Source organism: Aedes albopictus, chromosome 1 (genome assembly GCF_035046485.1).
Source record: "Aedes albopictus strain Foshan chromosome 1, AalbF5, whole genome shotgun sequence".
NCBI lineage: Eukaryota > Metazoa > Arthropoda > Insecta > Diptera > Culicidae > Aedes > Aedes albopictus.
This window is the reverse complement of record NC_085136.1, coordinates 21,656,430-21,674,500: the sequence shown is the minus strand read 5'-3', so window position 1 is coordinate 21,674,500 and position 18,071 is coordinate 21,656,430. Positions and strand designations below refer to the sequence as shown.

General features: G+C 38.1%; 1 protein-coding gene across 2 annotated transcripts in view; it reads right to left on the bottom strand.

Annotated features, from left to right (window-relative positions):
- The window catches only part of LOC109433653 (transcriptional regulator ovo), a 96,553-nt gene extending 84,423 nt beyond the window's left edge, over positions 1 to 12,130 (bottom strand). For both annotated transcript variants that reach the window (XM_062844181.1, XM_029855092.2), the window contains exon 1: positions 10,557 to 12,130. In XM_062844181.1, the coding sequence (XP_062700165.1) occupies positions 10,557 to 10,710 (154 nt within the window). In that variant the 5' untranslated portion in view covers positions 10,711 to 12,130. The remainder of the gene's footprint in view (positions 1 to 10,556) is intronic.
- Between the last annotated feature and the right edge of the window lie 5,941 nt (positions 12,131 to 18,071).

The window sequence follows — 18,071 nt, the reverse complement described above, 5'->3', positions numbered from 1 at the left end:
AGAATGCCTTTCAAAAGGTATGTAATATATAGAACATATAAGAAAAGTTTCAAAAAATCTTGTAAGAAGCGCAATTCTAGGAAAATCTTCGAGCTCTTTTGCTCGAAATTCTTTTGAATCTTTTATTTTTGAAAACTCAGAAGCAGTGATTGACAGCCTTGTCAAATTGATAACACTTCTACATATAAATGTTTAACATGCAAACATGCAAAAATTGCAATTTGAGGCGAAATACACCACTCTATCTAACACTTGCTCAAATTTCGAGCAGCTTAGTTTAACTAATTGGATTGAAAATGATTTCTGAAATTCAAAAGAGACTGCAAACTTCTGGTTTAGCAACATTTGTTTGATTTGCTGAATTTTCGAACATTCTTCAGCTTTCGAAACATTTTTCAACGAGTATTCGTAAAAAAAACAACTTTCAAATTTGAGCAGTTCGACTTGATTTCTTTAAACATCAATGGTATTGAAGAATGTCGAATGAATTCTTATTGAAAACGCTCTTTGCTCAATCAAATGTTTGAAGATTTGCTGAATATTTGGGCAATCTCTACTTGTTGTTCCAACTGTCCAGATAACTGATCGAATTGCGAATACAAAATTGAACGTAGAATAAGCACTGTAGGATTCAGAAAGATTTCCTCTTGTCGAAAATTGAACAGCTCTTTGTTCAGCAAGATTTTTCAGCTATTTGCTCAAATTTCGAGCATGTTCTAACGTTCGAAACATATTTAAACGTATCATTTTTGGAAAAAAAAATCGAGCAGTTTGAGCAATTGATTCTGATTTCGATGGCACCATGCTCTAAAAGCTGATCACAGATTAGCTCAACTTTCGAGCAGCCTCAATATGTTTTTCACACTTTACTATCAAATTTTACCAAATGTCGATGCTGTTCGAATTAGCTAGACTAACTAACTAGATTGAGACGAATTGTACGATAAACTACCTAAATTGAAATTGGGGTTTGCCTTGGAGGATTCGTCGTGATCGTTTTTCTCGTTTGCTGTAAATAGAAATGAGCTTCAACAAACTTTAATGAAGATACCGATATGATAGATCTGCATTTGAGCAGGATTTTCAACGGTTTGCTCAATTTTCGAGCAGTCACACGAAATATGCCTCCCAAGCATTTTGAAACCCTTCTTCTTTCTGGCGTAATGTTTCAACTGGGACGATGTGTTGATGCTCTTTATTGTACAAAAACCAATTGCTCATATTTCGAGCAATTTGAGAATAATCGGAACTATTCGAGACAGCTTCAATGTTGCTAAACTGCTAGAGAAGGCAGTCTCATTTACAACTTCAGCCATTTTTGTCTCCTAATTCAGAATCAGTAGATCAGGCCACATGTCGATTTATATTCTGCCTAAATTTCGAGGAGTTTGCTGGATGAGCTTTAGAAAAAATCTCATCTAGAAACATTGAGTCAAGTCTTACTGAGATAAGATTCTGAGCTTTAGTGGAATATTCGGACGAGACACTCCTAAAAAGTTTTCGCCCAAGACAATTTAAACGGTATTGCTCTCGAATTTCGAGTAGTTTGATTCAATTCAACATTTTTTAAATTGTTTGAATGCCACTTCAAGAAAAAAAAAACTCTTATTCAAAACAATGGAATAATCACCAACTTTAGTGAGGCAACTTTCGAGCAGTTTGATTCCCAATTCTCGAAATGAAATGAGTTCCAACGTGAATCACCAAAGACTTGCTGAATCACCTGCGAATCTGACAAGACATCTTTAAGAATTTGCTTGATTTTCGAGCATTTGAATGTTAAAGAGGGACAAGCTACAGTTAGGAAATGTCATCATTTATTAGGCATTTAGTCTGCGGCACAGATAGAAAGGGACAACGATGAATTTCAGCACCCCCATTTCTGTTATTCTAATGTTACGAATAATATAAATGAGACTGCGAGATGAATTTTCAAGCAACAAAGTAAGGTGAATCGAACTGTGGACCGGGTTGAACAGTTCAAATGCCCAATAGTCGAGCAGTTAATTGAACTCTACTGAACCACCAAAATAGAACCAAGCTTGATCACAATTCAGATTAGCTTTTTCAATCGTGCTTACACCGAAGTTGATCGTTTGCTCAAAATTCGAGCACTGTCAGCAGTTCGTCATGACTTACCGCCAGTGCAGTGGTTTTCCCAGGAAGTTTTATACTTGATAGTTCGCTAAACTGCCCAGAAATCGCTTGAGTTCTATTGGAGGGATACGGAAGGGTGATCAAAGTATCCTCAGAAAGATTGGCGATCGATTTTAGTGAAAAGATTTCCGGATGAATGCTGTCAGTGCTTATCGTATTCGATCAGCTGTTCGAGCTTTGATATACAGAAAGAAAATAGAGAAGCAAAAACTCAGAAAATCGGTTTTTCGAAATTGCTCTTATGGTTATAAGCTAAATTTTCTGGCAGTTTGATATTTCATGAATGTTTTTCCAGAGAAAAAGTGCAGATTTCGTCTAAACTGTTGCATAGTATTCGCGAAGCTGCTCGAATTTGAATAAACAGGCAAAATAAAGCGTTTTTAAATCAATAATACAGTTAGAGTATTCAAGCTGAAAATTGGAAGAACATTTAAAGGCAAAAACACGGGAAATTTGTTTTTGGAAATTGCCCAATTTCCGAGCAGTTTGATTTCTCAAGAATGTTTCGCTGAGAAAAAGTGTTGACTTTATTCTGAGCCTGTTTAAACCAAACGGGAAATTGAGGCATTACGTTGCCCAGATGATCGTTTGTCCAACATTCGAGTAGTGCAATTTGGTGCAAATATTGAGTGAAGATGTTTAACTCGATGCCATTGCGGTCCGACAATTCTACGATTTTTGTTCAAATCAAAGCAATTTTAGAAGTATTTTCAAAGAAGATAGACAAGTAAATCGACTTGTCAAACTGGTCGAACTATTTAAAAGCCCAAAGTCGAGCAGTTACCTAATTGTTGATGGAACACCAAAAAGTACCAATCTTGGAAGGGCGGTTTCCTAAACGTGTCTGATTGGAATGGGCCTTGCAACTGATCGTTTGCTTAAAAATCGAGCAATGTCATTTGTCTTGACTTACCTTCAGTGATAGCCTCTAAAAAGATTTCGTTCTGACTGGCTTTCTAACTCTCTAAATATTGCTAGATTTTCTTTGTTGAGTTACAAAATGCAGATCAAAGTGCCTGTTACTGTTTCACGAGTAAGATTCCCAGAAAAGTCTTAAGAATGTGTTGTCCAAATTTCGAGCAGCATGGAATACGATCTTCAGTTTGGGTAACTTTTCCATTGATTCGAATGGAATAATACAGGACCTATTTTTATTCTCTTTAAATTGTTGCTTAGTATTCGAGCAGCTGCTCGAATGTTGATATACACAATCAATAATATAGTTGGAACATTCCAGATGAAAGTTAAGAGTTTTAAGAGGCGAAAACTAAGGAAATTCGATTTTCGAAATAGCTTACAAGATTACATGCCAAATTTTCGAGCAGTTTAAAGAGAGAAAATGGAGAAAAAGTGGTAACTTCGCCTAAAGTCTAAAATATAACAGGAATTGAATATGTTAGACGGCCCAGATGATCGTTTGTCCAAAATTCAAGTATTGTCATTTGTTGCTAGAACAGAGCTGGAGCAAAGCCAAAGCAAAGTCAAAATAGGAGTCAGATCATAGCCAGAGCACAACCAGAGCAGAGCCAGATCACAGCTAGCGAAGAACCAGAGTAGAGACAAACCAGAGCTTGAGTAGAACTAAAGCAGAGTCAAATTAAAGCCAGATCATAGCCTAAGCAGAGTTAGATCAGCGCCAGAGCAAAGCCAAAACAGTCAAATTAGAGCCAAAACAGATTCCTAGAAGAGCCAGAGAAGAGATAGTTAGGTGATGGAAAGAATTGGTTAGAAGTCTGCTGCATTCATTACTAATCAAACTTAGTAATATCATCCAAATTCAAAATTGAGCCTTCAGTAGAGTTGAAACGTAAGCAATGTGATGAGAACGGTGATCAGAGTCTCGTCATGAGACACTCGTTGTTAAGCTGGGACATCCGTATAATAGAAACATGTATGTAGCAAAAACAACTTCGATGGAATGAAAACCTTACGATGAAATTGCATAGGAATCCTGTATTCTGAAGATTTTTTTTTTTTTGAAAAAAAAACAGTTATTCTAGGTCGGACAGTCGAAATAGTGTTTAAAATACTTTTCCGTACAACGATTCAGGACACCCAATTTGATCATTTTGTTACGAATAAAACGGTATTCACTGATGAATTGCCGGATATAAATCTGTTTCTAATTGAGAGATAGTATTCTATCCAAAAGTCCAGAGAGGTATGTCCTGAAATGTGTTAATTTGTGTCCATACAGTAATGATGGAACAATCGCCAAACTTATTTCCCTTACATGAGACACCCACAAGAGAAAGTAAATGTCTGAAAGAGGTTTTGGATTGGTACAATACGCTTTTTTGTATAAAGCTTCCTGACAAAGTTTTAGAAAATTTAAGAGAGTATAGTGAGCCAATCGAAGGAGGGACAACCGAGATAGCGTAGACTATGCATTTCCTGTAAAGATTTGGGACACCCGAGTTGATAATTGTAACATCTAGAGAGTCACTCTATCGTCTACATTAAGATGCCTTATCTTGAATTATGTGACATTAATCGTTCTATCTGTTCTAACGTATTATGTCCATCCATTATGTAATCGGTAGTGGGACGCTTGTAAGCAAAGCCTTATGCTGAAAACTGCTATTCCATAGCGCTTTTGAGAAGACATCTGAGCGACAGTAACCACAACAGTTAAGTCGATTTTTTTTTTGTTTCAGTTGAACGGTATGTGACAGTATGCACAGTGAGACGCTCGCCAGACAAATGACGGTCGGATGGGACACTTGTACAATGAGAAAATCTTGTAAAAGGGCTTTCGTTAAGCGTGACTTTCTACGCTTTGATGAAGTTTCATAGTTCGTTAAAGTGTTGACTTGGAACACTCGAACTCGACTACTGTCCCATTGTTCTATGCAGAAGGCGATTATCACTGACCAACATCGGACAAGTTTAATTGAAAGTTCTTGAAATTTAACAAGAATCACGTCAGCGTTGAAAAAACGAAATTCAATCATGAAGATGTGATGGGACGCCCGTAACCATGAATGTCTGTCTATGACGGTTAAACAAATTCGGAGGCGTAGTGTAGTGGGACGCCCGTATATAACTAGAACTTTAATTAGCTGGGCCATGCATTGATGGTGTTTTGAGTGATCTATAATGGCAGTGGGACGCTCGCAAAACTTTGGAACATATTTTCAAAACAAAATCGGTTCGGCAAACTTCAGATGTCTTTTGTTAGTTAGTTTTTTTTTTTAGTTCTGAGCAAGTGTTAACCTGGGAACCTTAGAATCTAACGCCATTACTAGCAACATTGCAAAACCAAAAAACCTTTTGCACGGAAACTCATGAAACATTCCAAGATGCTGATGTTCACGCCCTAAACTATCCAGGAGAGCCAAAACTTCAGGTATTCTAAATCGCAATCCTTAGGAGATTCTCGGTTTTATCGGACGAGTCTTGGTGGATTCTTTGGCGAATCTTCAGATGATTCTCAGAGGACGTATCTCGAAAGGGTTCTCGAATCTATCTCAAGAGGCTCCTCGGAGGATTCTGGGGCGAATCCAGAGATGATTCTCTGTAGAATTCTGAGAGGATTCTTGAACGAATCCTACTAGAAGTCGTTGGCTAATCCCGAGACTTGGGCCGCGTGTTTATGTATTTAACCAGAAAAGGGGCCTTCGGATAAGTTCAGAGGTACCTCAGGTTGATCCCAAGAGCGTTTTCAAGCCTATACCAAGAGGACCCTCAGGCCAGTCCTGATAGGATTAGGATAGGATAAGGATTCTTGAGCGAATCCCAATACAAGTCTCTGGCCAATCGCGACAGGGGACTCCTTGGGACAATTTCAAGGGGATCTTCAGACTATCCTCGTGAGGTTTTCCAGGCCTATCCCGAGAGAACTCTGTGGCGAATCCAGAGAGAATTAGGAGTGGGATTTTCAGGCGAATGCAAAGGCAAGTCATTCATCAATCCCGAGAGGGTTCTTGAGTCCATCTCGAAAGGGTTCTCGGGTCAACTCTGCGTAGATTCTGGGGCCAATCTCGTATGCTTGACGGGCGAATCTGAAGACAAGTCTCCGATCAATCCCAAAAGTATTCTTCCTTGGGCCAATGACAAGAGGACCTCCGGGTTATTAATGAGAGGATTCTAGTCATAATCCCAAGAGGATAGTCGGAGGATTTTCAAGCCAAGCTCAAGAGGACTCTGGGGCCAATCTCGAGGTGACTCTCGGGCGAGTATTGAGACAAGCCTCTGGCCAATCCCGATAGGGTTCTTGGGACAATCTCAAGAAGACTCTCGGGCTACTCATGAGAGCCAACTCTGAGATAATTGTCAAGCCTATTCCGAGAGGGTTCTTGTTGCAATCCCAAGAGAATCATCGGGCTAATCCAGAGAGAACGCATAAGTCTAGCCGGAGAGGACTCTTGGGCCAATCCCAAGAGGGTTCTTGGGCTAATTCCAAGGGTAAGGATTTTCGGGCCATTCCTGAAATAATCGTCAAGCCATCCTGAGAGGGTTCATGAGTCAATCTTGAAATGATTCACTGAAGGATCCTCAGGAGCCAATCCTGAGCTAATTGTCACACAATTTCAAGATGATCCTCGTGCCAATTTGGAAAGGATTCTGGACCAACCTCAAAGTGAATCTTTGGCGAATCCCAAGAGAACCCTTGTCCTATTCAGGAGAATATTTTCGAGACAACTCTTATTATGGTTGTTGGGCGAATTCTGAGAGGGTTTTTGAGACAAGCCCAACAGAATCCTGCTGAAGGGCATTCAGCAAAACTACCTAATGAGTAGCATTGCGAACTTCTGAACTGAATTCAGCAACAATCTCCGAGGAGAGAAGCCTGAAATACACTGGTGGGAATTCATCAGGAATACCGCAAAAAAAAATCGTGAGTAGAACGCTGAATAGAATTCAGGGAAATAATCTTTGATTGGAAACGACGAGATAAGTATAAAACCATGGTGAGGTCTTTGAACAAAGCTCAGCCAAATTGTTTACTAAAATAAAGTTTAAGTACCTATAATTCAGTAAAAAATGCCACCTAACTGGTAAAAGAAATCACAGAAAATGATTGAGCTTAGAAGATCAAACGAAGCTGCTGAACAGCAAACAAAACAGCAAAACTATTGATCAAAACGGAGCAAAATTGTGATCAAACGAAGCACTTATAAATAGATAAAAAACGCTGAATTTACAGCCAAAATTTTAAGAGGAAAAAATTGATCAACGATAAGCGTTGAAAACTTGCAAACGGAATTCAACCAACATAAACAGCATTCAGCAAACAGCTGAAAGAAGTTCTTTATCAGATTTCATCGAACACTTTCTTTAGGCAAAAAGAAAAATGAACATAATTTGAGAAAACAGAAATGCAAATCAACGCTGGACGCTATTCAGCGTGCTGAAGTAGTATGCTGAATCACGATTGAAAGTTGTTGATGATCAGTTGAATATGCTGAACGATTAAAAAACTTTGCTAAAACCTTTAGCTCGATAACACCAACCAATCCAGAATTGTTTGAGCTAAAGTGATTCTCCGATACCAGAATTCAGCAAAAATGCTGTAAATGCTGAATCGAGTTTAGCGCAACTTTTCAAAGCCATGCTGAGGTCGCTGAATCGTATTCAGACAAAATGTTTTAGGTATAATTCAGCCAAAAAATTGACATTGATTGAGCTAGGATTGTGGGCAGATAAAACTGCTGAATAGCATACAGCAAAATTGAAATTTGTGACAGGAGAACATAAAATAATTATGCGAGATGCTGAATAGTATTCAGCAACACGTCTGGTGGCAGAAAGCAACGCCAAAATTAAATTCGCAGATTTTTCTATCAGGACGCTCTAAATAGAATACAGACTAACTTTTGCTTAAAATTTTGAGCCTTTACAACTTTCTAATTCAGTATCCAATTCAGCAAAAATCTTTGTGTTGTATAAGGATGAATGATCGAACTTTGAGAGAACTGAATTGCAAAACTACACTGATTTTTTTGCTAAATTTGACCAAACTGATAAGGCCATTTACTGAAGTTTTGGCAAAATTTGCTGAATCTCAGCCAAACGTTATCAAACATAATCAAGAACTTACAGAACAAATCAGCATACTGGGCAAATAAATTTGAGCTAAAATGATGTTTTGTCCACAGAATTCAGCAAAAATGTTAATAAGAAGGTAAAAGTAAGAGCGCTGAATAGAATTCAGCAACATATTTTAACTGAAAAAACTTATTGAGCTAAGTTTTTGGATGATGAAACTGTTGAAAAGAATTTAGCAAAATTCCTTATCTTATCATTGTAAATTTCATCACGCAATTCAATTCAGCAAAAATGTTCATTGGGGATGTGGAAGAATTGACAAAACCGGGAAAAAAGAAAGTCCACATCATCAGTAAATTCTATTCAGCTCGCCGAAATTTTCATCTCGGTAAAACATCAAAAATTGTTTGAGTCAAAATGGGGTTTCGTTCGCAGAATTCAGCAAACATTCTGATCAAAATTTAATAGTAAATGCTGAATTGTTGAGTTCAGCGAAACTTAATGAAGTGGCTGAACTTAACTCTGCCACATTTTTTCACTGAATTGAAGTGCAGCTTCAATTAGCACAATTCAGCAAAAAATGACGAATAATCACGCTGAAATTATTTGCGCTAAGATTTTGGATACTGAAACTGCTGAATAGCATTCAGCAAAATTCTTTATCGAATTGTTGAAAACTTCTTTGAAGGAATTCAACAAAAAACCGTGAAAAATGACGAAAAATGGACAAAATTTGGTAAATTGAAAGTGTATATCAACACTGAACTAATTCAGCAAAATAATCTCGAATGCTGACAGCGCTGAAAAGGCTTCCTCACAAACATTTTTAAACTGTTCGAAAGTATAATAACTGAAAAAATCAGCATTCGGATAACACTCACAACAAGAACAACGGCTAAATTTGACCAAGCGGACGCAATTTGCTGAAGTTATGGCTAAACTTGCTGAATCTTAGCAAAGCGCTGTTGCTGGCCACTACTGACCAGTAGAACAGGCTGAAATGATCAACAAATCGTTTTGCGGAAACTTTTTGCTCGATAAAAGTCCACTAAATTTATTTGTGCTAAAATGTTTTTTGTCAGCAGAATTCAGCAAAAATGCTGATCAGAAAGTAAAACTGAATACTGAATGCGAGTTCAGCAAAACTATTCTTAGTCCTGGTGAACTGAATTCAGCCATTCTTTTTACTAAAATGGAGTGAAGTTTCATAAGTAAAATTCAGCAAAAATGCCGGCAAACCGAAGACAGAAATCACTGAAATTGGTTGAGCTAAAATCCGGGATGCTGAAACTGCAGAACAGCTATCAGCAAAACATTGGTATCGAATCATTAAAAACTTCTTTACAAGAATTCAGCAAAAATTAGTGTGAATGATGAACCAAATTTAGGAAAATTATAATGTACAAATTTTGCTGAATTTTGAAGAACAGGTGCAATTTGCTAAAGGTCTGCTCAGAGTAACTAGCTGAGTCTCAGTAAAACATTTTTTATGACATGTAGAACAGATACTTTTAGCTAAATTTATATTAGCAAAAATTAGTTTTCGTCAGCAGAATTCAGCAAAATTGCTGTCAAAAAGCAAAGGAAAATTCTTTATATCGATTTTAGCAACTTTTTTCAGCTAATTCATAGATAATAATGTACAGTATTCAGCGTACCTGAATTACTGAAAAAAGATTTAAAATATGACGGACACACCAAAAATCGATTGAGGGTTTCAGCAAAATTTTACTAAATTTCGCTTAGCTGAAGGATTCAGCTAAAATTTTGCTCAAATTCAGCAAAATTTGTTGATTTGTTCAGTAAACTCTGCTGATCACCAGTAACGTTTTGCTGAAATTCAGCAAACTTTGCTGAAAGTTCAGCAAAAATATTTGCTGGATCCGTCAGCTCGGCAAAATTCAGCAAAATATTGCTGAAAGCGTTTAGTGTGCAGTCACAACAAGACTACAGATATCAAACGCTTCCAGCAAAAATTTGCTGAATTTTGCCGAAGTGAACGGTACAGGAAAATCTTATGCTAAACATCCGGCAAAATTTGCTGAATTCCAGCAAAACATTGCTGATGATCAGCAGTTTCCTGAAATTCAGCAAATTATTAGCTGAAGCTCAGCAAAAAGTTATTGGTAATCGGCACAACTTGGTGAACGGCTTAGCAAATTGTTTTGCTTACACTTTCAGCTCAGCAAAATACATTAAAGTCATGATGAGCAAAAAAAAAACAAGTTGCTGTGTTGCGGAATATGAATATTGAAGCATTGCCAGATTGCTGAATGTCAGATTTAAGCAAAACAACATGTTGAATCTTATTGAGCAAATTCTCAAAGAATTTCAGCAAAAATTCCCACCCCTCAAAACTGCTGACCAACAATTCAGCAGCATTCAGCACTCTCCCATTCTCAACTCACCTGCGCCCTCTTTGTTATCCTTCTTGCGGGAAACGAGCGACAGCGGTTCGCTCCCGAATCCGCCCCCATCGCCAAAGTTGGCATTTTTCTGCGATTCCAGCAGCCGCAACTGCTCCTGGTGGATCCGATGCTTAATCAAACTGATCTTCGGCATGGTTGCGCTGGCTGATGATGTCCGGCTTCCGGGTTACTATGATCAACAAATTTTTTTTTGGTTCTCTCACTCTCTGTTTGTAAACTTCACTCTATCTACGATATTCTCGCTTATCGCTTACACCTGTCACTAGCAGACACTGTTAGCTGTCACTTGTCATAATCACAAATCGCGCACAAATTCTTCGCTTTCGCGCATTCGCTTTTCTTTATTCTTGCGGTTGTTGGTGTTTCCAATTCGATCGCAGCAATCCACACAAAATTCATCCATCAAAGCACACTTGTTTCTGACTTTTTTCTTCCATACGGTTTCAGTAAAGGCCTTCTTTGATGTAACTTTTCTTTATCCTCGCTTCTTCACACACTTTATCCACACTGTTGTTAATATTTATCATCTAGTAGTATAGTAATCGTCGGGGGAGAGATCTAGTCAGCGCTGGTTGCTGGTTGTCACTTAACTTCTTTATAACACACGATGATGCAGCTTAAGCCTAATATCTTAGAAAATATTGCACTTTGAGTAGTATTTCTTGGGAATTTTGCGGCGCTTGCGAAAGGCCATAATCTTATTCACATGGTTTCCTTGGATCGAAACCCTCCTTCACTTTTGCTCCGTTTGTTGGGAGGGAACTTTAATCCAGTAGGCACATTCCGCGTTCAGGTTAATCCAGAAAACCGAAGAAAAAACTGCACACCGTATCGCAGTGTGTTGTTTGCACTTGAAACTCCCGGAAGTAACTGTTCCTGGCTTCTGCTGCTGTGGGGCCGGAACTGGTCCGGCTTTCTTCTTCTTCTTCTTCTAGATTCTCCCGGGCACGGCGCGGATCGGGCAGGTTAAGCCCCTTTCTTCACACCTTCAACTTTGTGGAAAGAGATCCAAGCACGCAGGCTGCCAAACACACCGGTTGCCATAGAGAAAAATCCCGCACGCAAAGAGAAAACGTTCGTTCTTGGCGGCGTTCTTTCACTTACTGTACACTGGCTGGCCTGACTGGTAAGCGGTTTGCTTGCTTGGTTTGCTGCCGTGTTCCGTTCCTCAGCAGTTCCCGATCGACACCCGATCACCGATCGTCGCCCGCCGCCCGTGAAAGAAAGAGAACCCGAAATGAATAAAAAATAAAACAGAATTACAGCTAGACGACGACCGACCGACGGACGAAAGCGCCCCGGGTGCGCGAACGGGACGGACGATAGAACTTTCACGGGCCAGAGCGAGACAGGTTGGGAACGAGTTTTTTGCGATCGTGAGCGAGCGGGAGCGAACGAGTGTAGCGGAACGCACAGTAGGCTTCGCTGCTGCTTGTGTGTTGGAGAACCGAGCTGAGCCACCGACGCCTGCTTTGATGCAAGTGTTCTGTTATTATTGTTCTGTTCGCGCGGGGTGTTTCGGTGTGTGGTGTAGCGGCATTTACCGGTGTGCTGGCTGCTGAGCTGGTGGTGCGGTGGTATGCGAATCGGTTTACGGTTTGCTACGCGCTGTTGATCACCGACCGACGACCGTCCGTTCGTTTGTTCGTCGCTTGCTTCGATGCGGCAGCCGCGATTCTGCTACAGGTGAGAAAGTGTCGATGTGTGCTACTAGCAAGCAGCACACATTCTCGTGTGTTCGGGTTCGTCGTCTGTTTTGAACGAGCTTTTTCATTCAATCTTCTTCGGGTTCTCCGGTTGGCGCTCGGGAAGCTTTTAAATCGCGAACACCGTGGATAGTGGGATTACGGTACAAATTTTACAAGATTCTTTAAATAATAGTTTTTGAGTAGGGGTCTTGATGGCTTCAACTATTTATCAACCTATTAGTATTTTAATTAATTTAGTGGGATACCGTTTTTGGCATGTTCCGATTTGGGCACCCCCAAATTCGGCAACATATTCAAATATATTAAAAATACGTCAATTATCGATCAAATTGAATGATTTCATTCTCATATAATAGATTTGACGCTATTCCGGCGGCTAAGGGCTGAAAGTCTCTCAAATAAAGATAAATCAATCAATCAAATCAGCTATTCCGGCATTCGCACAAAAGAACCAGCCCACTTATGTTCGCCACAATACTAAAGTTAGTGGTGCGTTGCTGGGAATTTGCCTACAAAGCGAACATGTTGTCTATGAAATTACGAAAATCTAATGTGGAAAACTTTTGCTTTAGATAATTTTGTAGGAGATTGCTTTGAAAGAATTCTTTCATTATTTTTAAGGCACTTTAGGGCTATCCACGTTGTCATTTTTCTGGATATTCCAATTCCAAAGCCGCTTCATCCTCCCGCCATGGTTCATACATTTTATTTTCGATTTTATGGACCGCGGTCTTTGCTGGTTTCTCAAAGAACTCATCTAATTTTCATAAAATGTCACCCAAGGCTCCAATGATTTAACAAATTTCTTCAGGATTTCTAAGTATTTCAACGATTTACTAGTGTTTGTTGGAATTTACACATGAATTTTGCCGGGAAATATGTGATTGAATCCTTAAGATTTATTTTTCAGAAACACCTGCAGCAGTATTGCCAGAACTATTTTAGAGTTAAAAAAGAGCTGGGATTTTTAAAGGAATTCGTGTTATATTTAGTTACGTGATCGTTCTTTTTAAAGTTATAAGAATATGAGTTGATTTTTGCTCCATGCTATATTGCTATGAAAAAATCATTTTATTCGAATAACATTTATTTACATAAAATAACACTTACATCTACGGTGCTTTCTCGAATTGGGTAAAACGGGTAAATAATGATAAAACCAACGTCCGGGATAAGAGTGCAAATGTTTTCCTCACAGTTTCAATATTTTGTGAATGATCAGCTCAAAAGCTAAATAAATGTTTATTATTTCATTTGGCTTACAGTACTTATGATCTACTTATAGATTCGGTCATAGCCAACGTGGAAGATATCTCGTTCACTAATATGTAACCTGGTTTTAGCACCCTTTCATTTTACATCTTCTTTTCTTGCAAACTTTGACCATACTTAACTGTAAGCATAATTCATCGTCATAAGCTTCTATATGATTTTCTATGAACTAATGATATGTTTATCTACAAATTTACAAAAAAAATGTGTCAAATCTTAGACGAGCAGTAGAATTTGAAAGCCATAAATGCTTTTAAGGCGTTAACGCCACTAATGCGGTTATGAATAGCACAAGAACATTTGTGAGAATAGTAAAAATTGTAGTTGTACTATGCTTCACAAAGACTAATATTATTCCTAGTCACACACATCAGGATATAAATTTTAGGGATCCATTCATTTGTAGCAGTGTATGGACCATGGAGGCCAGAAACTGCCCTACGAAAATGTAATTCAACTAAGATGTTAGAGGGCTTAGATCATCGTATGGTTCTATTACGAAAGAGAAATGTAAGAAAAATGTTGCCGAAAAAAAGATTTAGATTTCAACATGGTTCCGTTTTTGGCAACTGAAAATAAAATTGTTGTTGCCATTTTGTGATAATTTGTATTATGGCGCCAGCACCAAACCGAATAGCGACGTTTTTTTTTTATCTAGTTCATTTATTTGGGGACGAAGCCGAAGATCTTTTTTTGAACTTAATATACATTATACATTATACATAGTAATAACTTTTTAATGATATCTGTTAGTAATGGGTGGAAGACAGGGTACTCGTGGCAGATCGAGGTTAGAAGGCCACATTTTGAGGGATGGACAGGGTAAGGATTGAACCAAAGGTTTCACTGCAGCTCATCCGGGGGTGAATCGCATCTTTTAGCGACGTTTTGACTAGCGACACTTTTCGGCTAGCACTTTCCAGTACCGGTCCTCGTAAAAATGTCCAATACAAATACAATTTATTGTATTGTTACATTACAATACATTCGCAATTCATTTCATTGTGGATACCATACAGAAGGCTATATAAAAACAATATAACGTATGGATGTGCACCATCAAATGTATTGTAAATGATAAGTATCGTAACAATTCAAACATTATTTTTTTCTCGAATACGCAAAGCTGCTACAGCAACATTTTGACAGATTGTTTAACAATCTTGATTTGTCTCACCTGTAATATGTGGCAGGCAAATACAAGAACGGGTTCGAATAAGACCGATGGCAAAATCGCAGATATCAAGAATAAAACACGCTTACTGGGATCTCAAATTGGATATCCCGTTGGACAAAAAGGGAGCCCATCCATGCTCGACGACCACCATCTGTTGTGGGCTGTGGCGATTGAAGAGCAGCCCCCTCAGGTTTCGAATGATAGCTGTGGAAGTTACAGGGGATACTCAAAATAACTGGGACAGGTAAAATTTTCACTTTTCAAAAAATGTTCAACCAGCTGTAACTTTTCAAAAACAGCAAAACACAGCAAAACAGCATCAAATAAATATTCTCAAATTTTTACTGTAAGTTCATCAACTAGTTGTGTATTAGTGGTCAAAATTTGGAAAAGATCGGGCTATTCTACACAAAGTTATAAATGTTCTAGAAAAAGGTATAATTATTCGATACCCAACTTTGAGCTGTTATATATCCGGATTCAATGAACCGAATGCAATGAAATTTTGATCATTTATGACTTATATAATGAGCTATTAAAAACTTTTGACTAATCTTTAAATTCTTTACAAGAAAGAAAATTATAACGATTAGATTATTTTTCTAATATAACACCAATTTATCCAAAACTTCATCATCGTTTCAAAATTCGAGATAGTAATTACAGTTCATTTAAATTCCCTCTAATTGACTTGAAAATATTTATGTTTCAAAAGAAAGCAACCAATTAGCCGGCATTAAATTGAAAAAGTAATGGGATGCATATGATAAATGGATAAATTTACTAAAAAAAACATACAATAAGTGAAATCGCTATAACTTTTTTTCTTATTAATAATTTCAAATTAAGTCAACCATTTTTCCAAAGTTTGTTATATTAGACATAAATGATCAAAATTTCATTGCATTCGGTTATCAAAGTTGGCTATCGAATAATTATATCTTTTTCTAGAACCTTTATAACTTCGTGTAGAATAGCCCGATCTTTCCCAAATTTTGACCACTGATACACAACTAGTTGATGAGCTTACAGTAAAAATTTGAGAATATTTTATGCCCTTTTAGAAAAGTTACAGCTAGTTGAACATTTTTTGAAAATTGCAAATCTGTTTCGGTTTATTGATAGGCGACTGCGGCTATATTATATCAGAATATAGTCTGATCGCTAGCAAAAGCAAGCAGAGTAAAAAAAAGATTTTTGTTAAACTTTTACATTACATGTCATTCAATTACAATGTCATTCAAAAGATAGGCATGTAATGCGTCACCTCGCAACCTGGGAGAACTATGCGAAGCAGTCAATTGGCCAATTGAATTTTCGTTGAGTTATAAACTATTTCAAAATTTTAACACAGAGAATATGTTCTATAAAAGGTACAAGTAATGCGTCACTTGGTTAACTAGTTTTGATCAATTTTGGTTGAAAGTGATAAACTATTCCAAAGTTTAAACACAAATAATGTATTCAATAAAAGGTACAAATAACGCGTCACATCACAACGTGGAAGAACTTTGGTAAAAATTGAGAACTTACCCTTGGCTTTTCGGATTTTTATAGAGCCCATAACACACCCCCTCATCTGCTTGTAAATAATTTAAATTTAAGTTTTTTTTAAGAACCCTTTCGAACTTGTCCAGTGCTGATTATGATGAAGATGTTTCTAATGATGTAGTACGTCTTGTAGGTAGTTTGCTAACGGAAGTGATAAATGTTGAACAGCCATGATTACAAGAAACTGAAAAAAGCGTATGATTATTGAGAAGACAGCGCATTGCCAACTATAAACCGGTTTGAAACTAAAAATAATTCGCTTTTTGACGATTTTTTTAGTACACCCTCAGATATTCATTAATAAAAGACAATTACACCGTCTTCGACCTTGCGGCTTCTACAAACTGAACATTACTAACATTTGACAACGGACAGCACACATTACATACCAAGTGGCCCGGTGAAGAAGGAATTCCTGTGGAACTCATGAAGCAATTTCCTAGGAACTGTTAGAGAAATTTCCCAGGAACTCCTGGAGGAATTGTTGAAGAACTCTGGAAGGTTTTCCCGAGAAATCCCTGGTGGAATTTCCGATGAACTTGTTAAGAAATTCTCGAGGAACTCCTGTTGTAACTTCCGTGGAGCTGCTGCAGGTACTCTGAAGGAATTTTAATTTAAGGATTTACTGAAGGAACTTCTGGAGGAATAACTGAAGGGAGAACTTATGAAACCATGAGGAAACTTCAGGAGGACTACATTAACCGTTATGTGTCCGACATTTTTTTGTTTTTTACTACACCGTGATTTTTCAATGGGCGCTGGGCACCCGGGTACCCTGTCGGCCACATAAGGGTTTAGGAACTACTAGAAGGTTTCCTATTGAAACTCCTTGAGAAATCCCAGAAGAAACTCTTGTATTAAACCTTAAAACTCCTGAAGGAATCACTGGAAGAACTCTAAGAGGATTCACTGAAGGAATTTCTGGAGAAATTCCTAAAAGAAAACCTGGAGAATTCCCTGAAACAGCTCCAGCAATGATTCCTAATGGAACTCCTGTATTAAGCCTTGAAAGAACTCCTGGAGGAATTCCTGGTAGGAATATCTGGTATCAAGTATCAGAAGTCCGGCTCTAGAGGCACGTTGTCCTCCATTTGAGACATTTGTGCCATCGCCAAAATAATAGCCTATTTAATTATCTACCTGAGGGAAAAGGAAGGAAATTAGGATAAGGATGGGGATAAGGACAGGTAGGGAAATAGGAAAAATACCCTGGAAGAGGGTACAGTTAGGACCCGATTTTGTCAGCCCCATTTTGCGACAAACATTTTGCTCGCGTTATTTTACGGTCAAACTTTAACCAACTAATTGATGGTCATCATTAAACTACAGCTTAAATGCAGAGCATAGAGGGCTAAAAGCGTGAAAAACTGTTCAAGTTTTTAGGAGAGCAAAAACTGTGTTTTGAAAAGGGGCTGACAAAATTGGGTCACTTATGTACTAACGCATAAGCGTACCACAAAGGGTTCAAACAGCGCCCTGAAAAGGGCACTGTAATAACGCATAAAGTGAAAGAGAGCCTATAGCTCTGTACCACAGCGGGTTAAGAACAACAGAATTTCCTGAAGATTCAGGTTTATGAAGTCAGTTTCACTTAATAAGTGTTTACTCAATACACGGAAACGCAGTTGCGGAAAAACTGGACAGTTACATATCAAATGATACGAAGTTCCTTAAACATACAAATGAATCAGCTTGCTGTATATTCGCCATGTGATAGATGAGTCGGCAGTGACCAGTCAATGCTTTGACCAGAATGCTGCAATTCTGCTTTGACAGATTTGTAAG